The 22025-nt window shown below is 47.5% G+C and overlaps 1 protein-coding gene across 2 annotated transcripts in view; it reads right to left on the reverse strand.

Moving 5' to 3' along the window:
• The window catches only part of ppargc1b (peroxisome proliferator-activated receptor gamma, coactivator 1 beta), a 59577-nt gene that overhangs the window by 3443 nt on the left and 34109 nt on the right, over positions 1-22025 (reverse strand). For both annotated transcript variants that reach the window (XM_085360924.1, XM_085360933.1), the window contains exons 2-11: positions 13629-13814; positions 9194-9388; positions 4858-4983; positions 2630-3593; positions 2456-2501; positions 1670-1734; positions 971-1574; positions 725-782; positions 437-555; positions 3-130 (exon numbers count right to left, since the gene is read on the reverse strand). In XM_085360924.1, coding sequence (XP_085217050.1) covers positions 3-130; positions 437-555; positions 725-782; positions 971-1574; positions 1670-1734; positions 2456-2501; positions 2630-3593; positions 4858-4983; positions 9194-9388; positions 13629-13814 — 2491 coding nt within the window. The remainder of the gene's footprint in view (positions 1-2; positions 131-436; positions 556-724; positions 783-970; positions 1575-1669; positions 1735-2455; positions 2502-2629; positions 3594-4857; positions 4984-9193; positions 9389-13628; positions 13815-22025) is intronic.

Here is a 22025-nt window from a genome sequence, read left to right on the forward strand (position 1 = left end):
ACCGAGGTCTATGTAGCGCTTCCTCGTCAGCCTCCGCGGGCTCACCGGTCCGTTCTGGAAAACACCTTCCCGCTCTCTCCAGTGCTTCTGAACGCCCGATGAGCGGATCTTTATCACCCCGCAACGCTCCCTACAGGCCGGCAGAGGACAGGCGGTGCATTAGCTTACTGGTGCTTTAAGGCGTGATGCAGACACGTGACATCCTGGATACAATGAAGCAGTGACTTCGCCTCTGACCCCAAAACAAAACTATTACATCAACACCACCAAATGTTTGGGTTTGTCTGCAACAACAGGAGCGGGCGCCATCATTAAATTAAAATTTCAAAGTCACATTTAATGAGCCCCTCAGGAAGTGACCCTCTCTGACCTTTAGGGGCTGTGGCCAATCACGGGACAGACTCAATGACACACACACACACACACACACACTTACTCGTTGCAGATGATGACTTTGCAGTCCTCTGCTTTGCCGAAAATCTGAAAGCGTTTCCTCAGCATGTTCTGGGTCACGCTGCTCGGCAGGTTGTGGATGTAAAACACCTGGCAGTTGTCCTGGCAACAGGGAAACCATGGCAACAGTCAGGACAAAGGACAATACAGAATACTGAAAGATGTGTGAACTAAAGCGAGGGGAGGCCGAGCGCAGAGCTGCTCTCAGGTACGCAGAGGCACACCTGACTGTGGCTACATCAGCACTCAGGCTCTGGAACGACGAACGTACCTCGTCAGGATTGGCTTTGATCCTCTGCGTGTCGTCAGGACAAATCTCCGAGTTCTCACTGAAAGAGCAGGGGTGGTTGAATGCGAGATTAGGACAAACACGAGGTGAAAATGAAAGACACGAGCAGGTAACAGGTGACTGCGGCAAAGAAAAAAACCTGTGTTCCAGAAATAATGACCTCTGATCTTTGACAATGTAAGACTCACTGGGATTCTGCTTCTACCCCCCCCCAAGTGTCCATCTTACCTGGAGTCTTTCTTGCTGGAGGGGGAGTTAGGGCACAGGTGGGGGATGGGCGAGGGCGAGCGAGACACCGACGAGCCCTCTGCCTCTTCTTCAGAAGCTGGCGGCGTGGCAGCGTCCGACTGGCGGTCTGATGGGGGTGACGATGACGATGTCAGCTGCTCCCGCGGCTCTGCAGCCTCCGGGTGCACCAGCCCGTCTTCGCTCTCCTTCCCTTCCCGCTCCTCCTCGGCCACTCTGGGAGTTGGAGCACCGACTCTCTCGCTCTCTGCTCGTCCCTGTAACATGGCGCCAAAGATGGCAGCGCTACGCTTGCGGCTCTCGCCGAGGCTCAGCAGACAGTAGTCATGGTCACCAAAGCCACGGTGGGCGTCAGTCTCGCTGGCCTGGCCCATGCGCCTCAGCTGAGCGTATAGCTCCGTCTGCTCTGGCAGCTTCCGCTGGTGGTGAGCCCGGCTCGCCCAGGACGAGGTCTTTACGGCAGCACTGCTGTTTGAAGCCAGGTGGGCGGGCTCGCTTCCGCCACCTCCACCTTTTCCTCCGTCTGCCGGCTTGAACAGCTCGTCTTCCACGGGCTTGTGAGGCGGAGTCGTGGGAGGGGTGAGACCTGAGTGGGGACGACAAAGGCTTGAGTACATGAGCGAGAAACAGCATGTGCAGCTATGATGTCATCGCGTGGGGCCCCAGCAGCAAGAGGCTTACCCGCCGTTCCGCACAGGTCCACGCTGAGCGTCTGCTCAAAGGCCTTGGTGCTGTACTGGGACTCTCTGCCGGATCAAAGCAGAGGACACGTTAGAGCCCTGAACACAATCACCATTCAATAATGTTCAAAAAAGTACTCTGTCTGCCCAAATTAAATTCTGAGAAACCAGCCAGGGTCCTGATGAATCTGGGTCTGGCTTAAAAGTTCAGAAATGGCCCCATGGATGGTGCTGAAGCCTTTTATCCTGAAATCTCATCAGACCCACAGGTGAGCAGCCGGAATGTGATGGTTCTTCCTGTTTTGGTTACCTTATGCTAGAACTTCTGATGAACATGAGCGTCTTTTATACTGAAGTAAAAGTGAGCTCAACTGGAGAGAGACCGTTTCACTGCAGGGTAAGTGATGTCCCTGTGTTCCTGCACGGAGCCTTAAATTTAGTGTCAGCCCAAACAGTGCACACACTGACAAACTGCCAACCATTCAAATTTTTATAATTAAGATCATTAAGCAAATACCCAAACAGGAAGAAACGAATGAATGGAGGTTTTTATGGTTTCCAAGTGATTAACAGTCATTTGCATGTTTACAGGCTTTAGATTAGCACAGCTGAAACAATCCTCTCAGCATCATAATCTGAAGTATGTTCAGCGTGGAGCGCCTGCTGAGTCACCTCTGCACTGCTGTCAGCTCAACGTTAGTAAACCTAAAGTGAAGTTTCCGGCCTAAATAACTATGGTGCACCTGCATGATGAAACCTACAGGTACTCTGAGCTGTGAATACTCACCCTGCAGACTTTGTGTTGAGAGGCAGACACAGGCAGGCTGGCTTTTCTGCAACCACAACAAAAATCCTCTCACTGCCATGTACAAACTCATCAGCATGTAGGTCAGTATTGCTGTGACGAGGTCACACTCGCAGGCCCCGCCTTCACGAACGAAGGAGGACGTGCGTGACGTACCGTGGCAGCAGGGGTGACTCAGCTCACTGGACGTTAGCTTTCCCCTCAACGTCTCCGTCGCGCTTTCCCCTCCAGCTTGGGTGGGCGGCAGTTTGAGCCCCACCCGTCCCTCCTTCCTGTCTTCTTCCCTGGCCCGTTCAGGCCGCAGCCTTTTGGCAAAGCGGCTGGGAAACGATGCCAGCCGGCGTGAGCGCCGAACTGAGAAGGAGCCGCTGCAGTCTGCAGTCTTCTCCAGGCTTCGTGGTGGCTCAGAGGAGTGGCTTCTCCTCTCAGGGGTCTCAAGGTCTGGCTTGGGGTTGGCGGAGGTGGGGATTTGGGCCGGGCCTGAGGGAGCGGGTTCTCCCGTTCGGTCGGGGCTGAGAGAGTAGGGTGGGCGGTGCAGTCTGTAGGGCTTGCTCACGTCAAAAGAGCTGCTCTGCTGCAAGAGCGTGCGGAGAAGGGAGTCTGCCTTCATCTCCCTTCGCCGAGCGAAGGGGAGCTTCCTGGTGGCGGTGCTGGCTGACCCAGTCGAGCCCCCGCCGGTCCCGGGACCAGCCACCAGTACCACTCTACTGTGAGAGGTTGTGGCAGGTGAGCGGGGGGCCTCAGGTCGGGCCCGGGACCGCAGCAGGTCACGGTCCTTACGATCCCAGCCCTGCTGCTTGCGCGAGGGCAGGCAGTAGGTGTGCATGTACCTGATCAACTCCACCACAGACTGCAGCTCCTTCTCTGAGCTGAACTGAGGCTTCGGTGCCTCAACGGGGGCAGCGGCCACGCTTGCCGCTCCCTCTGCTTCACTGCTGGAGGACTCCTCCTCCTCTTCTTCCTCCTCAGACTCACTGTCCTCGTCCTCCTCTTCCTCGTCCTCCTCCTCCGTGTCAGGAGCCGCAGTGTCCTCCGTGGTGGTGAGGTGGCGGTGAAGCTCTGTGCACAGACGCCCAGCGGGACGCACCGCCCGGGGCTTCCTCTCCTGAGGGACGTCACTCTGAAGATGGAGACAAACAAGCGGTTAGAACAGGAAGTGCTCTGCATTACAGGATAAAAAACATGGCAGTGGGGGCGTGTCTACCAACAACCTGCAAAAAGCACTGCCCAAATGAGCACCACAGTCTACCAAGAGCATAAACCAGAGGGTGAGAAACAAGGTGAGCATGTAGGAAAAAATAACATGCGAGGGAAATATGATGATGCTCAGCTCTGTGTGTGCACCGCTGAGCAAAAACAGCTCGGCTCACTGTAAAAATGTACTATAACGTAACTTTATTAAGTATCCATGGCAATAGATGTTGTTTCCCTCTGCAGGAGGCAGTATCAGTGCCATAAATGATTTTGAAGCCATACTACCTCACAATGCTACTGAGTAGCTGTAGTCTGTTGTGATTGTTATCACAACAGATGATAAGGATCAGTGTAATTAGACTCAAATTCTACAACAATTCTCAGAATTGCTTTGTGTTTGACGCCAGTGTGCTGGTAGACGGCATGTTCAGGTGGCTCAGAGAATCTGATGGAATTTGGAAGCTGGATTTTAAAGAAAACAAGCCATCGGGACGAAACAAAAACACGATCTGAAGGACAAGAAAGGAAAAGTCAAAAGGCCTTTCTGTGCCTAGATATTTAAAAGCTTGTGGAACAACTTTTTGGTCTGCAGCCCTTGTAGCATCGGTGCTGTGAGCTAACACAGTTCAGGCCTGCTATGCAGTAATGAAGGATGCAACTACAGCAGCCTGTAGTCTTCCACTACATCCTGATGCTTCAGATGAACTGTTTTGTTTCATTCTCCTGTCTGCAGCTGTTCCTGGAAATGAAAAATGAAGCCCCACACAACAAAACATGGAAGCGGTTTCCTGCCCTGCACAGAGGCTCACGTTTAATGTCTGTGCTGCATGCAGCTGTGGATTATCCACATAACTCACTGCTGCCCTCACACCATCTGCCACAGCACAGCTACGCGGCTCTAAAGCTAAAGCCACAGCTCTGTGAACTCCGTCCAGCATCAACAGCATCCTCTCCTCGGGAAGGTCTCGGCAAGCTTTTATTCTACAGCTTAACAATCTGTAAAAACTGCTTCATACTGTACCATTTACTGCTGATGTACTACTACCTACGCAGCCACGAGTACTGCGTCGACTCATTGTAAAAATCCAGAGACTGGAGAATTTAATTTTGATAATTCGTTGCTCTGTTGAAAACCTAATTCAACAAGTAGTGAACTTTTAAACAGCACGTACTGACAGGAAGTGTCTCACCTTCAGCAGAGGCCTGACCGGACGAAGGCGCAAGCTTCTGTTGCAGTAGCGATGGCCATTCACGCCCTCTTTGTGCACGTCCATGCCTGCAGGCATGTTGGGAGGCGTCAGCAGCAGCTTCTTCAGCTGAGGAGGAAGAAAATCAAAAGGTTTCAGAAGTGTCTTCATGACGTAGACATAGAGCGCCGCTTTGTGCGCGTGCACGACGGCGAGGCGGATGTACAAATGTAGTAAAAACACAAACACGGGAGAGGGCTCACAGAGAGATGAATGCGCCAGTTTTTAATCTACGTTCTGTCAGCTGTTAACACTTCGCTGATGGATGTTTGTACAAGAGTAACATGCAGGCCGGGTCAACATACTGTACATTTATCACTCGACTAAAGCTGACAGCGACACGGCACGCTCACGTTCCCATTAAAAACTCTCTCTTTCTATAATAACCGAGCACGACTGCTCCTTCATCCCTCCATCACAGTCTTCTTACAGGCATGAAGCCAACCTGTCCTTCATCATCCCCCAGTATTACCCTTCAGCTGAATATTAACACTAGCACCCCCCAAGCCCCGCCCACTGTCCTCGTCGCCCATTCAGTGCAGGTCTGAGCTTCATGTCAGCTCCATCAGCTCCTTTTTCAGTCTCTCTGAATCGCTGGTAGAAACTCACGGATGTTGCCGCTTTATAAAAACTCTGTTTCTGATTGGGGCCGTCACATGTAAGCAACATTATATGAAGACCTACTGCAGGGCGTGCAGAGCGTTTATGATGGCGTGATGCTGCGGCTGACTCTCTGGAGGTCAGCATTAGAAGCTGTGTACCTGTGAGCGACGCTGCACATCATCACCAGCCGTCAGCACTGGCTGCAAGCACACATCGTTAATGGGCCACAGCGGCTCTTTGTGGGCGAGCCAACTTGGCTCTGAGCGCGTGCTGATGCTCCGCTCAGAGTCCCATTGAGGGGCGTGAAAGTGGCAACTGAAGGTTTGTGTCTGTTTGGACCACTGAAAGCATCCGGGGCCCTCAAACACACAGTTTACTCTTCTTCGCTCTACTCTACTCTGGACACCTCCCACAGCTTCAGTGGCCTCATCAATGGAGGCCTTGTTCTACACTGGGACAAATAGTCATGAAGAAAGAGCCAAGGGCCAATCACATGTGAACAAACTGCAAGAGTGTGCACAAGCACCGAAAGAGGGGGACACGGTGCAGAGAAAACACATGTTAAAAGCTTCTGCACGGCTCTTTTAGCTCTGAGGAAACTGAACTTGTCACTGTTTATGCAGCTTTATACGTATATGTCATGTAATTATAATCACGCCACACAGACACGACTTTTAGAAGACTTTGGAACAAAATTTAGGATTCTAGGATTTATCAGTAGAGGCCGCCACCTCATTTAAGCCTGAACACAGTGACAGCAGTCATGTGACAGCACGCAGAGTAAAGAGAATAATGTTGTTAGGAGGCTGCTCTGCCTGCATGGATGTCCGGCTGCTGCACCTGTGAGAACACCTTCACTTTTTAAAATTGTTTCTCAAGTCAAACGCAGCCCTGTGCAGTGTAATAATTTAAAGCTATTTAAAGAGTCTCAGAGTTGCATCTGTCACAATCAAACTGCTCTGGAGTTTTCTACATGTGGACCTTTGGGATCAATATTATCAAAAGTGCACCAAAACTTCAAGAATAAACGACGGCGACAGTCATGAAGTCTGAGCTGGCGTTTCTGTGACCTTCGGGGTCTCGTACTTACAACCTGAGTTCTGGCTGACTGATGACCGCCGAAGCTTCAAGGACAAACGTGTGAGACAGCAGAGACGACGGCATGTCGTGGCGTGACAGCTCACTATCTTTGGCCTGTTTTGCACCAAACAAAAGCTTCATTGCATTTAACCGCCTGCAGCGATGCCCGACTTCCTGCCGGCACACACTCACCGTTAGCGCTCACAGGCTTGACTGCTTCTTTTTTGGCTTCCTCAACAGCCAAACTGTCCTGATTACTGAAACATTTACCGTCACTGCAATTTCCACCAATTTGGAAGGAATGCCCTATTTTCCTGCTAATGCCTCTCAGATCCGTCCCCACTACTGTTAGTACACTAGAGTACTCCAGTCATACAGTAAAACCTCTGTCTTACTACCTTGTATATAAGTATTATTCCTAAACGTGTCGTTGGTGATGTGTTCTGCATGTTGTCAAACTGAACACTCAATCCCAGTGGTGTCACTAAAACAGCTCGCAGTGGGTGCACACACTTTACAGTGTAGCTTTAAATGAACAGGGATAACGATGATGGGGCCCTGGACACTGGACATGATTACACCAACACTGTCAAGGCTCCACCTACGTGTCTGTTAGTGTCTGTGGTTCTGTAGTCTTAGTGTTCAGATATTATTTAGGTGGGGAACAGAACCTCTCATCATTTATATTTGGCGCTCCTTGACCTCTTGGTCCTTTTGTATACATACGTGAGAAGCATGAGGCATAAAAATGCACAGATTCCTTCTTTTATACTGCACCGCACCGACCTCTGACCCCAGCTCCAACCTCTGACCCCAGCACAGATATGAGCAGGTGTCAGTTACATTAAGTTAGTAAAAGCATGAAGTGGAGGTGCTGGGGTGGGGTGGGTTGCAAAGCGGTTTGAAGAGGTAACAGCAGGCAGGCTCCCACCCTGAGCCTGGTTCTGTTGGAGGTTTCTTTTTGTTCAAACAGTTTTTCCTTTCCACTGTTACCAAGTGCTTGCTCCTAGGGGGTTGTCTCATTGTTGGGGTTTTCTCTCTATTACTCCAGTATAAAGTATAAAGTGGCTTGAGGCCAAAGCAGTTACTACAGTGCACCTGTACCAGAGAAGAGCAACGGCTGATATGCTGCCATCGCTCAGTCTGCTTCCTCACGGCTTACACACTGCAGCACAGCTGCATTCACTGTAAGGCTCCATCATTCATTTGCTGGTATAATTCTGCGGAGCAGTTCAATCCAAGGAGACTCAATGGTGTCTTCTTTCACTGTAAGAACATATTTTATTGTTCCATAAAGGATATTGACCCGTTCTTATCTCACAGTCTATCACTGCATTCATTTTAGAGCCCAGCAAATGTGGCTCAACAGGGTGGTTTTATAGATGGCCTCATCGTGTCAGTACAAAAAGAAGTCAGAGCATGCTGGTAAACATTTACACTGCAGGTATTCAGACATCCGCCATGACTCACGACTGCCAAACAATAGCATCTTTGTCAGCTGCCGCTAAATCAGAGCACACAAGTAAAGCCTGCGAGCACCGTGCGCTGAGGAAGCGGGTGGATTTGTGTTTGTGACGAGAGCAACAAGACCGCATTGGAGGTAATCGCATGAGCAGTCAAATAACTTCCTGCTTCAATTACCTCCAGGCTGAGCCCAGCAGGGGGGGCTCAACAGGTTTCAGAGTTTTTGGTAAGGAGGCGACGGGCTCAGGTGCACACAAGGGCTGATAACGGGGGGAGGGGCAAGTGGGGAGAGAACAGGATTTGTTCCAGGAAGAGTGATTCAGGGAACAAGGAAGAGGCCCGGGGGGGGGGGGGAGAACAGACACACACACACTTCAGCACAAAGACCAACACAGACCACCTCACTCATGGTCCTGAGACTGTGTAGGTCTGCAGAATCGTCAAATCACTCACACAACTTTGAAAGTTTCCTAAAAGTCTGAAGTCAGCAGCTCGCTGTAAGAAACTGTTGTATCGCCGTTCTCAACACATCTCAGACTTTATTCTTTTTCAGGATTTCATCATTTATGACCAGATCTCATTCTCACACAAACCTCTACAAGGCGCTCTCTCTGAAGCATTTCACCCTATTTGTGTGACTGAAATAATGCCTGGTTCCCAGAAACGGGACCCCCACCCCCACACACACACAGGATGAAAGGTTACTTTGTGCTGCTCTGTTTTCCTGCAGTTAAAGGCAGACTTTGAACCTCGCAGGCCGATGAGGGGATCATGAAGGTTAGTGAACGCGACACAGATGGAGATACGGGGGAGAAAGCTGCAGGGAGAGCATGGGAAAGGAGAGGCTCAGCACGTCGGGGTGACGAGGGCTGGATAGGGTTTGAAGCTCGCATTAAAGGATCTCTGTCTGTTGGGCTGTGAGAGACGTTTGATTTGCAGACCAATGACAAAAGAGAAACAGGAGATGAATACCAAACATAACAGCCCTCTGTTATGTTTGGTATATTCATCTCCTGTTTCTCTTTTGTATACCAAACATAACAGAGGGAGATGTGGAAAATTGAGGTCCAGACCCAGAATAGAGACAAAAGAAACAGTTCTGATGCTGCTTCACGCCGCTCTGTGTTCTTACCAGAGACGGGTCCTCGGTCTCGGACCCCAGAGGCTGGCTGAAGTCCTCGGCGCTGAGAGAAAGACCATCTTCCTCTTCTTGGCTGGGCTCCTCCCCCAGGGCGGGGAACACAGAGAGTCCACCCACCTCGGCATCCACAATCCCATCCAAACTGTCGGTGAGAGCGGCGAGCAGAGCCGCGTTCTCCTCTTCTATCTGCAGGAAGAGAACATGGGCGGGATCAGGAACACCGATACAAACCTCAGAGACCCACTATTAATCCACCACACCAGATCTATCACCATCACCACATTCATATGAATGGATGGATGTTTGGATGGATGCATGGATGTATAGATGTATGTTTGGATGGATGGATGGATGTATACATGGGTGGATGGATGGATGTATAGATGTATGTTTGGATGGATGGATGGATGTATACATGGGTGGATGGATGGATGTATAGATGTATGTTTGGATGGATGGATGGATGTATACATGGGTGGATGGATGGATGCTTGGATGTATAGACAGATGTCTTGGTTCTCAGACTGAAGGACTCTTCGGGAGCTGAATCACTCCTCAAACAATGCCCCATACATTCTGATCACTCTTTCTTCTTGTTTGTGTCATTTATCACAATAACATCACAGGTCAGGTGACTCCACTCTGACCTTTGACCTTGTTATCTCCGTCAGTACGACACTGAGTTCTCTGCAATGCTGCATGTGCACTTCTGTAATGTTTCAGCATGAACATTGTCTCGTTTGAAGAAAATAATGTTTATGTGTAATTTCAGTCCAAGCTCAGCTCTCTTTCCACCGCTGGCCCTCCTGTGACATCCACACAGGAGTTGTTTACTGTTGATGAGCTGCCATCTTGCTGAGAGCAGAGTCTGGTGGAGAGGCGATAGCACGGCTGGCCTACGGGAAGCCAGCGAGCTTCATTCATCTGTCTCTCTCTTTTATCATCCAGATCCATCTGTCCCCAGCTGCCAAAACTATTTATTCCTACATTTATTCTCCATCTTCAGGCCAGCTCACGTCTTCTCTGCGGGAATCTACACAGTGCTACATCAGCAGAGGAAAGCCTTTGATTGGCTAAAAGCAATACTTAATTTAACAGTCACAGAAAAACAGATTTACATTTACCTGACAATCAAAATACAGACACTTACTTACTTACACTTTGTTAGGTACATCTGCTAGTACTGAGTTTAACTCTTCATGGCTCAGATTCAACAAGCTGCTCAGAGACCGACATCATTATGACATCATCACACAGCTGATGCAGATGTGTCTCCTGCATCTCAAAGCTGCTCTGCAGGACTGAGATCTGTGTCTGTGGAGGCTGCCTGAGTGCAGTGAACTCACAGTCATGTTCTAGAAACCAGTCTGACATGATCTGAGCTTTGAGACACGGAGCTTTGTTATCCTGCTAAAGACGGTGGAATGAGGTCATAAAGGATAGGCGTGGTCAGTGGCAGCACTCGGCCAGGCTACGGAGTTTAAACGATGCTCAGCTGGTACTGAGAGTCACACCAGCAGCAGCCTGAACACGGACACAGGCAGGATGGATCCATGCTTTAAACTCGTCAGACCAGGAGACGTTTCTCCAGCTTCTGTTGTCCAGGTTTGAGAGTCTGTGTTAGCCATAGACTCAGTTTCCTGTTCTTACTGACAGCAGTGACACTGGTGTGGTCGTCTGCTTCTGGAGCCCATCTGCTTCAAGGTTCAGAGACGCTCTTCTGCAGACTTTGGTCGTGTCCAAATTCATGGGCTGCATCCTCCTGAGGACCCGGCCTTCGCAGTCTACGTGGGCCAGGTCCTCAGAAGGTTGGGTAGGCCGGAAGTAAACGGCCGTGAAATTGGACGGTCTAGCCTTCTGATTAGCGTCACCGCTGTCTCGGTGGAGTTTAATAAACTCAGCCGTCTGCTCCTTGCTATCTAAAATATAACAGGACACTGGCGTAAATTCTCGACTGTCTCATACTTCTGTTTAATCAGGTTTCTGTTTGACGTTTAGTAGCGGCCGCCATTGTTGGAAACTGGAGTTTGGCTGGGCCGCGCTATGAATTCTGGGATATGGTAGGCCACGAAGGACACATCCGACCCATCCTTCAAATTCGGAGAAAAGGAGGACGCATTTGTCGGCTGCATTCGGAGGAGTCTACGAATTTGGACAGCCTTCGGCGCGTCGCTGTGACGTAATCGGTCTACAAATGCGGCCTCAGGAGGATGCAGCCCATGAATTTGGACACGACCTTTGGTTGTAGCGAGTGCTTACTGGAGTTATTGCTGCCTTCCTATCAGCTCTAAGTAGACTGTCCATCCTCCTCTGACCTTAGCGAGTCATTTCCTCCCACAGAGCTGCTGCTGGCTGGTTATTTCCTCTGAGCTCAGAGATGGTTGGAGATCAGTGTGTGAAACACTCAGACCAACAACCATGCCACATTCTTTCTTCATCATTCTGATGCTCGGTCTGAGCTTCAGCAGCTTGTCTTGCCGTGTGATTGGCTGACACACGAACAGCTGAATAGATGTCCACTGAGCATGTGTGGGCTTTTATTGCTAAAATCATAATTCTAAATCAATTTGCTCTTTCCTTTCCTGATCTCTGCACTCTGAGGTTAAATTAAGTCACACAAACACGATCGATAACCTCCAGCTGGGGATGAGATTGCGACACGCGACCGTAAATAAGCACCATATTGACTGATAGCAGAGGGGCAGAGACACTGGGAGGGCTTCATGTGCCTGCTTATCACTCTATTCATTACTCGTATTCATAATCAAACGCGGTCTGACCATCTACACTGCTGTTTTAATCTGATCAATATAGTATTGACTGAAATATAACATATCAGAGGAATGAAGGGGGGTGCTGTGTTTTTCAAAGCTGTACATGTGCAGAGTGAGTTTGCAGAAACAGAAAAATGAGTGAACACAGACCAGAACGCATCAGGAGGAGCAGTTACTGGTGACAAACACAGAAAGGAAAAAGTGCCATGAAGCCATCAAAGAGCTCCCGATACCACAAAGGCCGGGAAGTAAAGCAGCTGCAGTGTTTGATCGAGACAAAGAACCAGAAAAACGGTGAGATTAACGCGCCCGTTTCCTCTTCGTGTATTTTCTTATTAGTCGGCTGCTGTTAGACATGAAGAATCTCACAGCTGTAACTTCTCAGTATGAATACACCTGTGTCCATGATTGTGTCTTTGCGACTGTGTGTGTGATTTTGTCTGTGCTGTATGATTGTGTCTGTAACTGTGTCTGTTGTGTGTCTGTGATTGTGTTTGTGCTGTATGATTGCGTCTGTAACTGTCTGTGTTGTGCGTCTGTGATCTTGTGAAGTTTAGTTTCGTGTCAGCAACAGGAAGTCAAAGAGTCGCTCAGGCGTCAGCTAATGTGGATCGAAGTAAGAATAAAACTGAGGCGCTCAGAGTGCAGACAGGGGCTGTGGGTGTTTATTTACCTGAATTCCCATAATGCTTTGCCTGTCTTCATTTAACCAATACTCTCTGTGGCACATTGCAGCATCAAAGCAATTTCCATCAGCAGACTTGCATTACACAGCAGATGATGTGGACCTAAATGCTACTTTATCTCTCCGTTATTGTCTTTTTATTCTCGAGGTGCTCTCAATTTAGCCTCCATAATGGGACTGCAAGACTTTGCAGGGACTGCAAACCTATGGACGATCAATGATCCAGGGCCGGCTCGCAGATAAAGAAAGATTAGAAGGGTATTCCTTGAATTCATCCCGGAAGGGCACCAGACACCGGAGCCTCGGGCTTTCAGCGGCCCAGCAGATGTGCTGCTTGCATCATCGTGTTACACGCAGCATAACTGGGAACTACTTTCTTGGCTGGGCCCACAGAGACACGCTGCATGTCCACATCTAAGCACAAGGGTCAAGACAGGGGTTTGGGTTTTACACCCACTTCAGCATAGGAAACTTTGGCTCTCTAACAACATGCTTCTGAGACCCAATTCCACGAAAGGCACGTGTGAGATTCAATTAACAGCTGAATTAATTCATAAAACAACAGCTTTGGTCAAAAGGTCTGAAAAAACAAGAAGGTGCCAAAACAAAAAGCACAGATTCAGCCTCTGTTTGGTGTGAAGTGCTGAGACAAGCCTGCAGCGCGTGGACATGTTTGCCAGCTGATTCCGGCCTAACACCTCGTGCTCGCCTCAGTTCACTAAAATAATATCAGAGCATATATTTTGTACACTGTGCAGCTAAAGGAGTCAACAGGGAGTATTTGGGAAGTCCTTCACACAACACCAACTTTGTCTCAACACTAAACAACAGACGAAGATTCATTTCCCTCTGACCACCAGCTCTTCCAAGAATAGAAAGATAACGAGCATAGGTATGAGAAAGAAAGACGCCGAAAAAGGAGACGTATTTTCGAGAAGAGGCGCCGGCTTCAGGACAGAAACCTCACCTCGAACAGCTCGTCTGCTGTGCTGTAGTGAATGGAGGCCGGCGACGCGTTGGCCGACTGATCGTTGCACCACTGCAGCTCGCTGAGGCAGTTGACGCTGTCAAAGTCGCTGGTGTCCAGCTGGGAGAGGTCAATGTCCGGGAAGTCGGTGTCCAGACGGTCCGAACACACCTCCTCCTCCCCATACTGAGGACGGAAAAAGAGAAGGAGAGGTCACGTTAGTTAAACATTGAGATCAAAGCAGCATTCCCAGGAGCCTGGGTTCTTTCGGGATACAAAAAAATAGCACAAGTCACAAAGATCACAGCTGGGTAAAAGTGTTTTTGTTCTGCTTTGCCTTAAGCAGTGGATGATGCTATCTGTGCTCTCTGAAACACAAACGTGGAGATGGTTCTCCTTCCACGACTCCGATGAGTCTGAATGTTTCTGTGTGGTTGTACTGTCAGAGCTTCAGTTCCAATCAAGCCGCCCTTTCTCAAAGTGAGAGGCACTTTGGATAAAAGTCTGCACTGTAAATCACTGTTCGCTGTCAGCATCACAAGGAGCTCTCATCAACAGCTGCTCATTAGATGTAATAAGGCTTCCACATTAGAGGAGGTTCAACACCAGGATCGCACAGACTGTCTGTCACATGTACAGTCGCCCAGTGTGGACGGTCATCATCTATTAATGCACGTCTCACTGTGGTCACAGTGACACATGTGATGAGTGCTGGTTTTACTGAGCTGCATGTGTATTCTGACCGAGGAGGTGGATGGTTGATATAAAAATTCAAATTCAAATTTTATTTGTCACGTACACAGTCATACACAGTACGATATGTAGTGAAATGCTTGGACAACTGCTCGTGACCTAAAGAAAACAAAAAAGGAAAAGGCTATGAATAAGAAAGGAAATAAATATGAAAAATTAAAAAGGGTAAATTTAACTAGGAAGGAATAAAATATAAATTAAGGTTAAAAATGAAATAACTGTACAACACAAATTAGAATGAAGGGTAAATTTAACTGGGAAGAATAAGATAAAGATAAATATATAAATTAAAGTTGAAAATAAAATAACTGTACAACAAAATACACAATACACAATATAGAACTATATAAGAATGTATGAAGAAATCTAAATATAAATAAATATATACACAATAACAGCAGCTGTACAAGTATTAACCGGAAATGAAGAATATAGTGACCAGTGTTGTGCAAAACCAAAGTCCAGAAAGTCCAGTGTGTGTGTAAGAACCATATGTGTGGGTCAGTACTGTGTGGTGGTGTGATTGAGAGACCGTATCGCCTGCGGGAAGAAGCTCCTCCTCAGTCTCTCTGTGTTGGTCTTCAGGGAGCGGAATCGCTTTCCTGACCTCAGCAGAGAGAACAGTCTGTTGTTGGGATGGCTGAGGTCCTTCACGATCTTCCTGGCCTTGGTCCAGCACCGCCTGCTGTAGATTGAGTGCAGGTCAGGGAGCTCGGAGCGGATGGTGCGCTCAGCTGACCGCACAACCCTCTGTAGAGCTCGTCTGTCCTGCATGGTGCTGTTCCCGAACCAGGTTAAGATGTTTCCCGCCAGGATGCTCTCTATGGTGCACGAGTAAAAGTTCCTGAGCACCTTCGAGGGCAGTTGGAAGTCTCTCAAGCGTCTGAGGTGGTAGAGACGCTGTCGGGCCTTTTTCACCACGGTGTTGATGTGACAGGACCATGACAGGTCCTGCGTGATGTGAACTCCGAGGTATTTGAAGCTGTCCACTCTCTCCACTGGGCACTCGTTGATGACGGGGGTCTGGTAGTTCCTCTCCTGCTTAGTGCTGAAGTCCACTATCAGCTCCTTTGTCTTACTGACGTTTAGAAGGAGGTTGTTCCTCTGGCACCAGTTCTCCAGATTCCTAATCTCCTTCAGGTAGGCCGTCTCGTTGTTATCAGAGATCAGGCCCACCACGACAGTGTCGTCAGCAAACTTGATGATGGTGGTGGAGCTGGTAGTGGCCACACAGTCATATGTGTACAAAGAGTACAGCAGGGGGCTCAGAACACACCCCTGGGGGGCTCCAGTGCTGAGAGTGCTTATAACTTTGTTTTCTGATGTTCTTTAGTGACAAATATCTCAAAGTTGTTCGAGCTCTGCGCGTCACTCACTGCAAACACCGAAAGAGAAAAAAAAAGGAGACCTAGGCTTAGACACACAGCAGAGGAATGGAGATTATTTCCAGGCAGTAATCAACAACGAGGATCTCCTACGATCACATGAAATCACAGGAACCTCCACATGAACTCTTATGGACATAAAGGACCTCAGCAGGCACCCTCTGACCCCTCGCAACATCTGAGGTAACAAGACCTCAAGAATCATTTCCCATTACCAAATCACTCGACACCTACACGAAGCCTCTGCCTGAAGGAACAAGAGCCTTCACCCTTCATAAAGTCAGGAACTGCCAAACACTTCTCTAAAACCTCAGCGATGGCTTGCCCAACTCTGAAAAACTCACTCCCTGAAAATGTCCGTTGCCCATACAAGATGATTTCAGATCCCGCTTCCTAATCAACAATTCCTGAAATGCTCTCAGGAACATGTGAAAAGGGAAACTGTGCTCAGTTTGTGTTTTACCCTCAAGATCACATCTCTAAATTCTTTACCATGTGGCTCACAGTCACAGCAGGCCGAGCCTCTCACACACACTGAGCCACGTCACTGCGAAGAGCAGGAAGTGTGTGTGCGTGACTCGCCGTGATGGGAAATGACTGCGTGGTCTCTGAAGGGAGGAGGAAACATTCCTTCCTTAACGTCTGCATGAAGACAACACACAGAATCAATGTCCTGTTTTATGAATGATGAGGAAACGACAACACACACACTGGGTCGACCAGTTAAACGTATTTAACTGATTCAAACAGATCAGCTTTCCTCAAACACAAAGCAGCTCAGCTTGTAGCCGACTCGTCCTCTGCCGTTTGTGTCTGAGCGTGCAGAACACTCTGTCCCAGCAGCAACTGTCACGTTTCTATCAGGTTTCAGCTAGCATAGCTGAGACCACTGATGTGATGATGAAATTAACCAAATTAACACGTTCAACACGAGCAGTGCTCTCTGCTCACACAATGAAAGGAACACTTTTTATTCCGAGTTCAGAGACCCACCATCTCTGAGGAGGCGTATCCTGTCATTAGGTATCAGGGTGAAACCCTTGGACCCACTGTCAGACTATGTTACATGTTTTAATGTTATATTTAACCACATATGGCCTAAAATTGCACTCGTTCAATTTAAATGTTTTATTTGAAGCATCATCTGCACACAGAGGCTTTTTCACCAGTGACAGTACGACTGTCTCTGTGGTCAACACTCGACAAACAAACGATCACAAACAAGAATTAATGAGACTTTACTTGCAAAGGTTCTCTTTTGTGCTTATAACATGGAGATGCTCACATGCAAAGTTTAAAACAGTCTTTGTTTGTTTTGCAGAGGACGACTTTTCAGCTGCTGGAATAAATTCATGGCACTGCAGCAACAGCTTTACGGCATGTTTCAGAAATATTTATATTTATATTTCCACGGCAACTTCTTCTAGAAGATATTTTAACCACCGTATGTGGAAAAACTCGCAATACATCAAGTATATATAGCACACTTGGGGCGACCGTGGCTCAGGGGGTTGGGAAGCGTATCTGTAACCGGAAGGTCGCCGGTTCGATCCCCGGGCTCTCTGTCCTGGCTCTTGGTCGCTTTGTGTCCTTGGGCAAGACACTTTACCCTACTGGTGTTGGCCAGAGGGGCCGATGGCGTGATATGGCAGCCTCGCCTCTGTCAGTCTGCCCCAGGGCAGCTGTGGCTACAACCGTAGCTTGCTTCCACCAATGTGTGTGAATGAATAGTGGCATTGTAAAGCGCTTTGGGTGCCTTGAAAAGCGCTATATAAATCCAATCCATTATTATTATCCATTATTCTACATCAGACCCAATGCTGAGCCATTCAGATCAGCTCTGGGAATCTCTGGAACTGTGCAGGAGCTTCTGCTTGTAACACATAACACAGTCCACATCGGCAACTTGTCCAGCTGACAGACCACCACCAGCTACAACAAAGCAGCTCTGAGCCGTCTTCTACTTCACGGTCACCATGAATCAACACATTTTTCATAAAAGCAATTAACAGTATTCGTATATTTCTCCCAATCAGCTGTTCGATCGACAGCCAGAACACAGAAATGATAAAAGCCTCATCGCTCCTCTCCCCATCCCGCTGCCCCATCATTTTAATATTTGGCTGTTTTTGGACTGCGTGTTTTATCCCACTTTTAAATCAAAGCATAGTTACATCACACACACACAAACACACCTTCAGTGATCTACAACCTCAGCTCACCGCCTCACTGCGCGTCTCGGTTTATGAGTGTTTATTCAGCGTGTTTATTTGGGTCATGGAAGAGATAAGATCAGCTGATAGCGTTTACGGTTTCATAAACGACTCATGAGTAGGGTTGCAAAATTCCCGGAATTTTCAAAGATGGAATCTTTCCATGGGAATTAACGGGAATTTATGGGAATAAACGGGAATTAACGGGAATTTATGGGAATAAAGTGGGAATTTTCAAAATTGAAGGTTGGCTCTTCTTAGGGAACTTAAATATAGTTGAGCAAAGTATATTTTAGCATAGTATTGACAAAAACAAACAAATGCAATTCAAATACACTTGAATATCCATGCCATTCCTTAATCACATGTACAGAGCACAAGCTTGCTGCATGGCTATTGAGACCACCTACTGGCACTGTGCATGCCTCCATCACATGTACACATGGACCACACTTTTGAGCCCGAAGGACAAAGAGTATTAAAGGCACACATTTGAGCCTGTGGACTTAACAAGTGAGGTAAGTTTTGATGATATTATGGGAAAATATATTCATTAAATGTTTAAATTGTGAATATCACATAAAATGTATTAATCTGGTAGATAGCAATCTGATAAGATGCTAAATAAAATACTAGCATATGATAAGATGCTAAATAAAATGCTAGCATCTGATAGATGCTAAATAAAATGCTAGCATCTGTTAGATGCTAAATACAATGCTAGCATCTGTTAGATGCTAAATACAATGCTAGCATCTGTTAGATGCTAAATACAATGCTAGCATCTGTTAGATGCTAAATAAGCCATAGCTAGTATAACATAAAGAAGATGCTAGCTTCCTCATTTGGTTGTTTTGTTTTGAAGATCATTCCAGTTGTTTAGCTAGCCTTACTATTTATATCTGTTTATTATCATATTGCAATTGTATTATTACGATCTCTTGCATTGCATTAGCATTTTTACAAGCTCTTGTTTTATTTTACAGAAAAATGCCACGTGCGCTATCTGATGTGTGGAGACATTTTACACCAGCTAATGTACAAGGGAAATCTGTATATATGTGTAAGTATTGTGATAAGACGTATGTGAAGAATGCCACAAAAATGCAGCAGCACATTGCAAAGTGCAAAAAAATTCCTCAAGGCCCAACACATGCAGCAGCCAGGAGTTCCACTCAAGGGGAAAATGAATCTGTTTCAGCTGTATCAGAGTCAGATACCCACTCATCAGCTCCTGGTCCCTCTGGCATCAGAGGATTCTTTGATTTTATGGATGATAATAGCCAGAAAAACGCAGATGAGTGTTCCGCTGGTGCAATCTATGCAACTGGCTCACCCCTGATGCTGACATCCAATGTGTACTGGAAGAGATTTTTGAATGTTCTCCGACCAGCATACATTCCCCCAACCAGACATGCATTGTCTACTCATCTACTGGATGAAGAGTTCAGTCGAGTTCAAGCAAAGGTGAAACAGACCATTGACCAAGCTGACTGTATTTCAGTCATCTCTGATGGATGGTCCAATATCAGGGGACAAGGAATTATTAACTACATAATCACCACTCCTCAGCCTGTGTTCTACAAGAGTGTAGACACAAAGGAAAACAGACACACAAGCCAATACATTGCAGATGAGCTAAAAGTGATCATCAATGACCTTGGACCAGATAAGGTTTTTGCACTGGTCACTGACAACGCAGCCAACATGAAGGTTGCCTGGGCACATGTGGAGGAGACCTACCCTCATATAACTACTATTGGCTGTGCAGCCCATACACTAAATCTTCTCCTAAAAGACATAATGGCACTAAACACAATGGACACTCTGAATAAGAGAGTGAAGCAAGTTCTGAAATATGTTAAAGGCAAACAAGTAACTTCCGCTACATTTCTGTCAAAGCAAAAGGAAAAGAACAAGAGTACTACACTGAAGCTTCCCAGCATAACGCGATGGGGTGGTGTTGTTATCATGTTTGACAGCCTTCTGGAGGGAAAGGAGTCTCTGCAAGAGATGGCCATATCCCAGTCTGTAGGCATCGACAGTGACCTCAAGAAGGTCATCTTGGATGATGTGTTCTGAGAAAGAGTATCTAGCAGTCAGAAAATCCTCAAACCTATTGCAGCAGCAATAGCGAAGATAGAGGGGGATGGTGCCATCTTGTCAGATGTCCAGTGCCTTTTTGCAGAACTCAAAGAAGAAATCCAGACAATTCTGCCCACTTCCCTACTACTGAAAGCAGAGGAAACGGCTGTGGTCAAGTCATTGGAACAGTGGAGGGAGTTCTGCATGAAGCCAGTGCATGCAGCAGCATACATGCTGGACCCCAAATATGACAAGGGCATACTTTCTGGGGAAGAGATCAACGGTGCCTATGCGGTCATTACAGCCATGTCTGACCACCTGGGTCTCGATAAAGGCAAAGTTCTAGGCAGTTTGGCAAAGTATCGAACAAAGCAAGGCCTTTGGAAAGGGGATGGAATATGGCAGTCATGCCAGCACATATCTGCAGCCACCTGGTGGAAGGGACTATGTGAATCTGAGGCCCTTGCACCTGTAGCCTCCATCCTCCTCCAAATCCCACCATCATCAGCCGCCTCCGAGCGCAACTGGTTACTGTTTGGGAACACCCACACAAAGGTTCGCAACAGGCTCACAAATGTGAGAGTGGAAAAGCTGGTCGGCATTCGGGCAAACCTACGGCTCTTTGAGCCTGACACAGAGCCATCCTCAACAAGGCTGGAAAGTGACACTGAAGAGGAAGACTCAGAGTTGGATGCTGAGGAAGTGGACATGTTGTTGGATGATGATAAGGTCCAGGAAGAGTCTATTGACTGAGCAAAAATGAGAAAAGAGGATTGCTTGAAGGAAGATTTGCATGTTTAATGGGACGTTTTGGAGGATAAGTGGCATTTTTCATTTAACCTTTTGAATGGGACTTTGTGGAGATTTTTGGACAGGGGCCATTTTTGAATGAGCGGGGTTAGGGGATGGTAATATTGAACTCAACATTTCTGTTTTTATTCATCCATGAAACAAGTTATTGAAACGTGTTCTATTCTACTGTACTTACAAATAAATCTGTTTAAATATCTGTTGAAAACATTTTGCATGGAGGTTTTCTTATGATTTCTGTTTATATTTATGCTTGGAAATAATATATTCCCAGTTAGTTCTCCTAAATTCCCATTAATTTCCATAATTCCCATTATTTCCATGGACAGTTTCCAATATGGAATATTTCCAAAATTCCCAAGCTTAACTTACCATGGAAATTTACCGGAAACTTTTCGGAAATTTACCGGAAATTTTCCGCCCCTTTGCAACCCTACTCATGAGACATGATCAAAGAGCCAATCAGCAGAGAGCATAGGAACCTGAGCGGTGGACAAGCTGATGAACGGAGCCGGAAACAGAAGACGCGCTGAAGGAGAGAAGAAGAAGGAGGACACAGGAAGGAAGATGTAGGTCAGAATAACGTCAGCGAAGGGAAAAGGGGGGGAGAGCGGTCATGACTTCACTGAGCAGGAGGAGGAGGAGGAGGAGGAGGAAAGGTGGAGTGACAGAGGAGAGGGCGCCCTTGGTAAGACCCTCCCCCCGCTGCTGATGCAGGTGTGTTTCACCTAACTGAGTGTGAACCTCCCTCAGCATGCAGCTCACATCCTCCTCACGTGGCTCTGACTCATCCCCATCCTTTCTTCATTCCTACCATCATGCAGCCTTCCCTCGTTGGCCACTCTGCCCTTTTCTCCACTTACAGTTTCCTCGTATACTCTTTTTACCCTCGTCCATCAGAGGACAGTCTGATTGAATGTTACCACTCCTCCCTCCATCATCCTCCCTTCCCTCCACCACAGCCATCAATCAATAAAACCATCCCTGAACATGACACGCATGCACAGGCACACACATGAGGACATCCCACATATGTAGAACATGTCCCAGAACATCAGTGCACACATGACGCTGCAGCAGCGGAAGGCGATACGAGGCTGCGGCGTGCTTGTAGTGCTGCACTGACTCTGAATAGCGACAAAGACTGTAAG

This window comes from Diplotaxodon limnothrissa, linkage group LG2, assembly GCF_057381915.1.
Source record: "Diplotaxodon limnothrissa isolate DT_005_m linkage group LG2, D_limnothrissa_male_GT1.1, whole genome shotgun sequence".
Classification (NCBI taxonomy): Eukaryota; Metazoa; Chordata; class Actinopteri; order Cichliformes; family Cichlidae; genus Diplotaxodon; species Diplotaxodon limnothrissa.